The sequence below is a fragment of the Aptenodytes forsteri genome, unplaced genomic scaffold, assembly GCF_000699145.1.
Source record: "Aptenodytes forsteri isolate BGI_AS27 unplaced genomic scaffold, ASM69914v1 Scaffold123, whole genome shotgun sequence".
In the NCBI taxonomy this organism is placed as follows: Eukaryota; Metazoa; Chordata; class Aves; order Sphenisciformes; family Spheniscidae; genus Aptenodytes; species Aptenodytes forsteri.
Window position 1 is genome coordinate 2,586,603 of NW_008794408.1, and position 9,871 is coordinate 2,596,473.

The window sequence follows — 9,871 nt, forward strand, 5'->3', positions numbered from 1 at the left end:
CGAGATTGTCCAAACTGCCAGTCACACACATCACTGCGATGGCCAGGTCATTTCTACAAACAATGAACAACCAGAGGTATCCAAGTCACAGATTACATTAGTTAAACTATTTCCCAGTGCAAGGACCCAAGGTAGCAATTAAAGGATTTATGGTAGACATAAGCTAGTTTTTTGGTCTAATTATACGTATGTTGCTTAGACTTATACCACTACCCTATGTTAAGCACACAGAACAGTGTTTCAAGTAGCCTTTCTCTCATTTTCCTTTACATACTTGGAGCTTCTTCAATACACACAGCTAATGTTTAACCTTGTACAGATATGTTTGACTGGTCTTTAAGTAAGGATCCAAAGAGCTAAGCAGACACTATTTCACCCTTACAGCATTTGTTAGAGGCTCATCTCTAGTCCATGAACTCAAAATGTCAGTGTCTCATTTAACACACTTAATGTTATCTTTATGAACTCTTCTAAGTATATTAATCCATTTCTGACACACTAGCTTGGATTTCCTTTCTCTTATGAACTATTACAAATTAAAGACCCTATTTGTATTTTAAAGCTAAGACAGCACTGTAGATTGAAGCAGAGTAGCTATTATATTTTGTTTCCTCTTTGTAACGCACTATTTGTACTCCCTTTCCTAAGGTCATGAGTTGTACTTTTTCCTGTCATTCTTATTCCCTCATTATGTTTTCAATCTTGGTTTTTACTTACTGCTTTCAGATTTTTTCATATTCTCCAGCTCATAGCAGAGTCCCTACAATAAACAAAGCCATCCAGGCACACTGGAGAGAAGACCAATTCATTTTCTTGAGTCCACTACAGACTGGCAGAAGAACATTTCCTCTTTTTAAACAGCTTTTTTAGTCTATTTTCAGAATGAATTCATGCCAGCAAACAAGGCTGTGCAGTGCTGCTAAACAGCAAATCCATTTATCCTAACAGCAGATACCATATACATAGGAGAGAATACAAGTACCCATCAGCATGCTTCAGTTTCACCAGAGGGATCATAGATCATACACAGTAGTTTGTATGCACATCCACTTAACCCTTGGCTTCCAAAAGAATAAGAATTTTTTATGATGTCTGATACCCATCCATTAAGAATTCATTTTACAGTCCAATAAGCATCCACAAGCTACTATACTCTCCCAGTTATGGCTACCAGTTAAAATCCAGACCAAGTATACTCTTCATTCACCTCAGAAAGAATTACTTGGCATAGAAATCCAGCAGTAGGGCATTTGTTCTGTCTCAGAAAATCAAGTTTCAGTCCCTTGCTCTACCTACAGCCTATTTATATGAACTGAGCTGGTCATGTAAGACTAGAACCCCAAAAGGACTCAGACAAAAGTGCTGTCAAAGTCCAAGACTCCCAGCGGTTCTCACCTTTCACTTAACTCGGAAAACACCTAAGTTCTAACTACTTTCACAGATTCCATCAACCATGCTTCAGTTTTTTCAATGTTGAGCAACCCACCACCTATATTCACAAGTCCTGTCCTGCATAAAATACACTTTTTTTTTCCTGATAGCTTGTCTGAGGGACCTCTTCTATTAAATCATAACACAGGGGTTTAACTCCCTTCCAGATTTCAACAATCTATCCTGGGACATGGGGGCACCCCCAGTCCTTTCTCCTGTAGCAGTTCTTGCAGGCAAGGAATAATATGATGTTCTCTCTAGTCAACAAGGATATGTAAGTATGACTACACTTGCTGTTCTACCACAAAGGAAATTACCTTCCTATTCTTGCTACAAGTGACTTAAAATATTTCTAAAATATAGATGAGACTACAAGACCTGAAAATGGGCAAGTAGATAGACAAGTACCTTACTTGTCTAGATAGCCATTTTACAATTTTTCTGCCATGCTGCTGAATATTCAAGGCACCTCAATATCCTCATCAAATGGAACAGCTCCAGTAGGCATGTTCAGCACACCTGGTAGGAGAGGGCATTCCTCTGGGAAGCGGGAAGCAATGAGATGGATTTACCAGTCACAGGAACAATTTATACCAAATTCTATATCATCTCCTAAGATTCACTTTTCATTGCCTTTTTTGTGTACATTAGCAAAACAAAATTTAGGTTTTGCTGCCACTCGTACACTTGGTGCGTGTATCTACCAGGTGTTACCATCTAGCTTAATCCAGGGAAAAAGCAAGGTAACACTTACACAAGCAAAACACAGAGTTCACACAAAAAACACACTAAATACTTGTCCAATCCTCCCCCCTCTTGGTATCTCCCTCCTTTCAAGCACATGGAGGAAAAGGACATATACAAAGATACTTCAGAATTGCCAGCTTGGCAATTACCATGCCCACCATGGTAAGCAACAAGCCTGTATAACAGTTGCAAGTCTTGTTGCATTACTAAGAATTCCATCTACCATTTGAATTCAAGTAGTACTTACAGCATTGGCATCGACATCACTGTGTATGGCAACTGTTTTAATCCCCATCTTCTTACACGTTTTTATGACCTAGCATATAAGAAGTGACAATTATCAATATTTAAAATACCAACAGTTTAAGAATTAACTACAAAAAGAAAAAAATTAAAAGATTACATACTTACTCGGCATGCAATCTCTCCTCTGTTGGCAATAAGGAGTTTTTCAAAAGTCTGAAGGGAAAAGATAGATAAGGATCTTGAGAGATGAACAAAACACAAGTTTTTCTCCCTCCAGAAACACACATTCTTTTCTCCTCCACTTCCACTAAAACCCTGGTTTATCCATGAGCTTGTAACTCTGAGATCACCTACTTTTAAAAGGGTTCTGCTGATTTAACAATGACGATATAGCATAAAAGGTATGCTATACTAGATCTACCTAGCACATACACAGATTCAGAAGAGAAAGGTATTGACTATTCACACCAGCATTCCCTGGATCTCCTTATGACACTGTGCAGAAACTAGAACTCTACAGAGGCTCTAGGAGACAATCAAGTCCAGGGAAGAGACATTCATAAGCACTGCCAAATACACACCAACAACCTCTACCCTAGAAGTGCCTAAGTTGCATGTTTTTTAATGCACAGAAGATATTCAAAGGAGGCATGCTTACCATACTTCCCAGGTCTCTGCTTTTTTTAAAACTATGCAAAGGGAAGGACCCCACATTATGGCAGTACTCTACAGATCACGTTTTAAAAGTTTACACCTACATTCTGCTAGACACAGAGCAAACGCCCATGCCAATGACCATCCTCCTGTTGGAAGTTACCATCACTGTTCTTCTCCCACTGCAGTACCCCTGTGAAAGCTCCCAAAGTGCCTGTATAAGACTTAAACCTAGCTGATTTTACCTCTACTTGGAGAATGCTAGCAGGTACCTGTGGTCAGTGCCTCTAACCAGCACAGATGACCTGGAATACAATACTCATCTGTCATAGGAGATCTTTAAAAGGCATTCCAATCATAAGGAGGAGAGGTTCCTCTCTGTCTAGGGCACGAAGGGTAAGAGACCAACACTTCCACTCCAGGTACAGGCATGCTTGCTGAGTTGTACCAGCCTGGCTTCTCTTTGTAGCTGAGCCTCATGTGATGAACCTGGCAAAATCCTGCCTTGCCACCATGACACTCAATGGCCTCAAGTTGCACCAGGGGAGGTTTAGATTGGACATGAGGAAAAATTTATTTACTGAAACAGTAGTTCAACATTGGAAGAGGCTGCCCAGGGAAGTGGTTGAGTCACCATCCCTGGAGGTATTTAAAAGACATGTAGATGAGGCGCTTAGGGACATGGTTTAGCGGACATGGTGGTGTTGGGTTGACAGTTGGACTCGATGATCTTAGAGGTCTTTTCCAACCTTAATGATTCTATGATACTCAATACTAAGTAGCAACCAAAGTGCAACAGAACAGCAAATCAAATTTAGTACACCCCTGAAATTCACTGTCACCTTTCACACTGGAATGCACTTAATGCTGTAAATATACCTTCAATACTACTATCATGCCTGTAAGAAGGGGATAAGCTGTCAGAAGTCAATAAGCCTTACACCCTAGACAAAAACTTCCCATTAAGAAAGAGTGCTGGAGGAGCAGAGCTGCTCCACTTAGGGATGGTTTAGCGGACATGGTGGTGTTGGGTTGACAGTTGGACTCGATGATCTTAGAGGTCTTTTCCAACCTTAATGATTCTATGATACTCAATACTAAGTAGCAACCAAAGTGCAACAGAACAGCAAATCAAATTTAGTACACCCCTGAAATTCACTGTCACCTTTCACACTGGAATGCACTTAATGCTGTAAATATACCTTCAATACTACTATCATGCCTGTAAGAAGGGGATAAGTTGTCAGAAGTCAATAAGCCTTACACCCTAGACAAAAACTTCCCATTAAGAAAGAGTGCTGGAGGAGCAGAGCTGCTCAGCCTAAAAATCTCATTGCTAGGAGTAAGGGTTATTGCTGTCACTGGCCTTGCTTCTAAATATACAGGTGCACTTTGATACTGCACCTGCTTGGTTGTAAACACAGGCTGCCACTGAAAGGGAAAACCCTGCTTTACATGCTTACCCCCACTTCTTTCCATGCATCACACCTAGCAGGGATGCAGCTTCAGGAAACATCAGTTCAACACGCTAATCAGACAGTCCTACTCTGCCTCCCACACTCCAAATCAAAAAACGGGACAGGGAACCAGCAGGACTCTCCCCTTCAGGGGCAGCCTGCAGTTATACCAAATTAGGTTTACCAAACTACACCCTAAGACATTCAATAGCTTTTCTCCCTCCCCTACACCAAACAGCTGTTTTTCAGATAGACTGGGGGCAGAGGAAGTATTGCCACTGCAACAATGAAACTGTTTGTTAACCCCACAGTCATTAGTTAATTTGGGGAGGGGGAAGACAGGTGTAAGAGGAGAGGAAGGAAGACTGCAAAACCCCAACAGGAATTGCTATTGACAGACTAGGGTATATATTGTTTGCTCCCCTACTCCAAACAGACATACCCAAGGTGCCCTTGACCAAATTTACTTCTTCAAACCCAGGGCTGAGCTGGCATCACATGATCAGTTTCAAAATACTACCATGTGATAACAACATACAGAAATTAAGTGATAAAACCCTCCAGGTAAGAGCTGCAGCAAGCTTATACAGTAAATTCTGCCAGACCTGCTGAGGAATGCATACCACTGCCTAGTACACAGGCACACCCACGCCCCACTCAAAAGACTGATCTTAAACATCCTTAAGCAAGATCAATTATCAGAGGCACAAACACTGTAAGAACACCACAGGAGCTAGCAATTTGTTTAGAGAGCTTTTTTTAGCTGGGGACCTGGTCTAAAACCCAGTGAAAAAACCTCAAAGGTTTCCAACATGCTCACACAAATTGTTCCTGAATCTAAGTTTCAGCATTCTAGGTACCTGAAGCTTTTTAGGCATACAGACTTGAGGGGGAATAAAAAAGCCCCCAAATACTTGGCATTGAAAAGTTTAACAACTCCAATACTTCATCAGCTTAGTTCTTGGTATATAAGAGTTGTGTTATTAATCAAGTATGGTCACAGTGCAAGACAAGACCCTCAGTATCAAGATGTTAAGAATATTTGACATTCATTTTAATTTTCTAATTCTGCAATGAGGACACTAACAGGAAGAGACTGGACTCTTGCTCCTGCTGTTAAAGTCAAGTCTCAAGTCCAGCACATAGAAAACCCCACATGCTGCTCTGAAGTAACATGCAGCATTTCTTTTTTTGTGTCATTTCCACTAATTAGCTTAAAAAGGTCTAATATGAAAGTCCTGTCATTACAAAGACAGTGGAAGGGACAGTGAAGGGAAAAAGTAGAAAAGAGCTTAAACTATCTGTAGTAGCCACTGGTTGGAATGACATAGCTCCTAGTTAAGAGAAACGAAATACTCAATTACATTGTCTAAACATAACTATGCCTTTCAGAAAAGGAAGGGGACCTTGATTAAGCAAGGACCTTAAGAATACAGATTTCATCAGAAGACTTCTTTAAGCCACAGTTCTAGGTACATACTGGTTTTCCCTGCTCTCGAATACTATTTTGCTAATGGTTAATTGCTTCTACACTGGTATATAAGGGCAAGCCTATCAGTCCTGAATTGTCAGCATTCTTGCCCTTCAATACTAGCGTACCTTCAGCCACACTGTTTTTCTAAGTGCATTACTTTAGAGGCCATGCCAAGACAATCTCCCACAAGAAAAGTTTTCCTTGGCTAGTAACTGTAAATTGAGATTGCTACTGCACAAGTCCCAAGATAAGGATTTATTATCCTCTGCAGGCCTTAAAGACCCATCTTTACCCAACCTCTATAGTTCTTACTTCCATGTCAGATCATCCAGCTGCTGCCACTATTGCATACTCTTGTTTCTATGAAGAGTTTTTGGCTAGTCTAGCTCCCAGATGTTTTAACAAGCCTATACCTCCCAGACCATGTAAAACATTAATAGTTGTTTCATAATTATAACACATTCAGGCCAGTATGTAACTTTCCCAAGCTCACAATCACTTATCCAACCTTTTAAGGTATGCACTTGAAGTAGCATCCAATCTTGACAAGTATACTGCAAAAGCAACTTCCTTTTTGGTTTAAAAAAAGGAAGAAAAATATGCTATTAAACCAATGACTGTACAGGGGTTATACTAGGAGAACTACCATTGTTAGCAGCAGCGCAGGGGAGAGGCTAGCTTTAAAAGCCAAATGTCAGTGGTACAGTAAAATGCTAAAGAGAAAACATGCACCATACTACTTACCTTTTCGTTTGGATCATACACAGACGAATACAGTTTATGTGAAGTTATAAGGCACCATCTTGAACACAGCATTTCACACTACAGGAGAAAGAGGGAGTTAAATGTATTCTTCCTGCTACAGTATTCCAGTAAGATAAAAACAGTTCATATACTGACATCTTGAGAAAACTCTTCCATATCCTTCCATTCCTCCATCCAGTGGATGGAAGCTTAAAGATCTGCCCTCCCCCAAGCACACACCCACAGTAACCAAAAACAATTCAGAAGCTCTAGATCATTAGCTTAGGTATAAATGATTTTTAATAAACTCTCTACTATAACATCATCTTTCCTTCTTGTTCTAAGAAATACCTACCAAGAAGTTCTCAGAAGAGCATGCATGCATGTGTCTGTACACACTGGGGATGGGGAGAAGCCTTCACTGCTAGGGAGCTGCTGGGAACAGAGCAGGTAATGGACTGTGCCAGCACGGAGAGCAAAAGTAGAACAGACTTCACGTGCCAATTCAGCTCCCAGTCTTTCCCACCACAACCCCTGACAATGGTCTGAGGAAAAGAGGCCTTTTTCTCCTTTTCCCCAAGACTTCTGCTCTGAACCAACTTCTACAAAAAGACTTAGCTCCTATAGTTTAACAATTTTGCATGGTATGTCAGGAAAGGAAGCATACATATGCTGTTTCAAAGAGAACATGACAGATGATACACTTGCAAATTTGCAAGCGCATCAAGAAGGAGACTCAGATACTTCTCAAGCAAGTCATTTCACAACAGCTGCTCCTGCCACAACAGTAGTAAACACAATTTTATCAATTTTTCAATTATCTTAAGTTTACTAGAAGCTCATATTGGCTCTGAAATACTAGTGGCTGGCAGTAACTGGAATGAGAACACTCCTTGTGCAGCCCTCTAGCCTGATGTAGTTTGAAGACACTTTTCATGTTGCATCACAGAAAGCAAAAACCAGCTCAGGACTGAGAAAGGCATCACATTTGTAATGCAGCTGATAATATAATTTAATAAAGGAAAAGCAATATATTTCAATGCAAGTCCTGTAATACAAAACTAAAGGAAGCCTTAGAGCACACTACCTCATGCCAGCTCAGACTGAGCTTCATGAGTAGAAAGCTGCTACAGCTTCACAAACCCTTTAGATGCCAATTACTAGTGGCAGACATAGCATACACTGTCCCAGGTAATCCAGATAAATTTAATTATTCTGGAACAATTCAGATATTCTTAATTATTCTGGAACTAAAAAGTCAGTGGAAAGCAACTGTTCCACCCTGTTTCACACACTGGGTTCTCCCCCACTCAGTTTTTTGTTTTGGTGGGGTTTTTTTGCTTCTTTCATTTTTTCACTTCACTCTCCAAAAATAAAATCCAGAATAACAACCCGAAATGCAAATCATTTGATGTGCTAGAATCAAAACCACCAGAGGTTTCTTTTTTTGCAGGGGTATATTATTCTTCATCTGAGGATGTGACAGTACAAGCTGTTTCAGGCATTACAGAGGGAAGATACAGTTAAGGACCACATTCTGCCAGCTGCAACCATACCTACCAGCTAGCTGGTCATTATCCCAAGTCTACAGCAGGACTGTTACACCTTCAGTGACTGTATTGTGACCCAGATCCTGTCGGAGGGAGGAGCAAGGATAGCTACAGCAGAAGCAGCAGAGTATACCCTCCTGCTCCAGAGTACACACAGTTTAGCAGATTGAGTCCCTCTCCTATCAAACACTATTCACAGAAGCACTTGTGGGACCACAAATAGTCTGAAGAAGGTCATACAGGACACAAAAAGACTCCACCGAGTTAGTATTATTCATTGAAGAAAGTGCTTGTTAAGGGTCAGTGGGGCTAATCTAAATACTTGCAGTTAGCTGGGGGGAGGGGGCAAGGGAGGAAAAGCTTCTGAACTTTCTTGTAAACACCTTTTATACAAAGCTAGTTTTGAATGCATGAGAAGCCAGAAAAGTTATGCCTCAGATGGAAACTGAAGGAAAGGCTATGATGGGAAAATTAGTTAGCATTAAGTTTCAGAATTTTAGCCATGTGCTGTCTTGAAAAAAAGCCCTGTTCAAACTTTTTATACAGAAAGAGTAAAGTTACCAAGCAATTAAAAAAATGGAAAAGCATTAAACCACACTCAGCTCTTTTTACACTACAGAATTGGACAGATTTCACATAAAAGTCTTGTAACAGCCCAACCTAATTATGCATTTATGTTTAAAAACTTAACTACCTCCTCCACACACACTAGAATCACTCAGAGAACAAGGTTCAGCCCTGAATTGAATACATGTGGGGTAATTTCCTAAAACAAATCAAGCATATTGCTCAACTCAGCTGTGAAATTCTAATTCACAGTTTTGGAAAGAAGGGGTTGTGGGGTTTTGTATGTACCTGTACCAATACACGCTAAGGTTTAAGAGCTTCCTTAATCTAGAATCCACTTCAAGAAAAGTCTCTTTAGCAGTCTGCTCCCAGTCACTATGAGCAATTGAATAAGTACTTAAAAATAAACAGATATTTTGTAAATAATGCATGACTAGGGCCACAATGGAACATTGCTAAATTGCCATCTCCAAATGGACAGCTACTCAGGTGTCACCTACCCCTGAGCTCCCATGCTCCTGTTATAGGTAAGTTATTAAAAGCTACACCAAAACCTCCAAAGAACTCTCAAACCACCAACCCAGACAAGCCAATCTAACCCTCAAGCTAGCTTCTTAATTGGCTGCTTCCCCAAAGCCACACATGCCCTAGGTATTATACCCTACATAAAAATTTCCTCAGAACAGAGCCCAGAGAGCTCAGCTTGACCTAGTGACTTTTTCATATCTTGCAAAACCAGGAAAGGGCAGTAGAGTCATCGGGTATAACCTATTTTTGTCATGACTTGTTACTTCAGTTTGATAAAGCTTTTGACTCTTGAAAGCCCAAGAACACAGACTATTCATTTATGAGAGTTCAACTCTGGACTTCTGAGTTTGGCTTGGAGTTTCCCCATCTCTACTGAATCCTCAAAAACCAGATAGTGTTAGTACTGTATTTTGGAAAAGCATCCTGCTTTATCTATTAATTGCACAATAGCCAAACTGAGCTCAAACCTGAAT

The 9,871-nt window shown here is 40.4% G+C and overlaps 1 protein-coding gene across 1 annotated transcript in view; it reads right to left on the reverse strand.

Annotated features, from left to right (window-relative positions):
• Positions 1-7,690, reverse strand: part of PCCA (propionyl-CoA carboxylase alpha subunit) — a 296,238-nt gene extending 288,548 nt beyond the window's left edge. The window contains exons 1-4 of the mRNA XM_019474286.1: positions 7,586-7,690; positions 6,754-6,831; positions 2,590-2,637; positions 2,426-2,494 (exon numbers count right to left, since the gene is read on the reverse strand). Coding sequence (XP_019329831.1) covers positions 2,426-2,494; positions 2,590-2,637; positions 6,754-6,831; positions 7,586-7,690 — 300 coding nt within the window. The remainder of the gene's footprint in view (positions 1-2,425; positions 2,495-2,589; positions 2,638-6,753; positions 6,832-7,585) is intronic.
• Between the last annotated feature and the right edge of the window lie 2,181 nt (positions 7,691-9,871).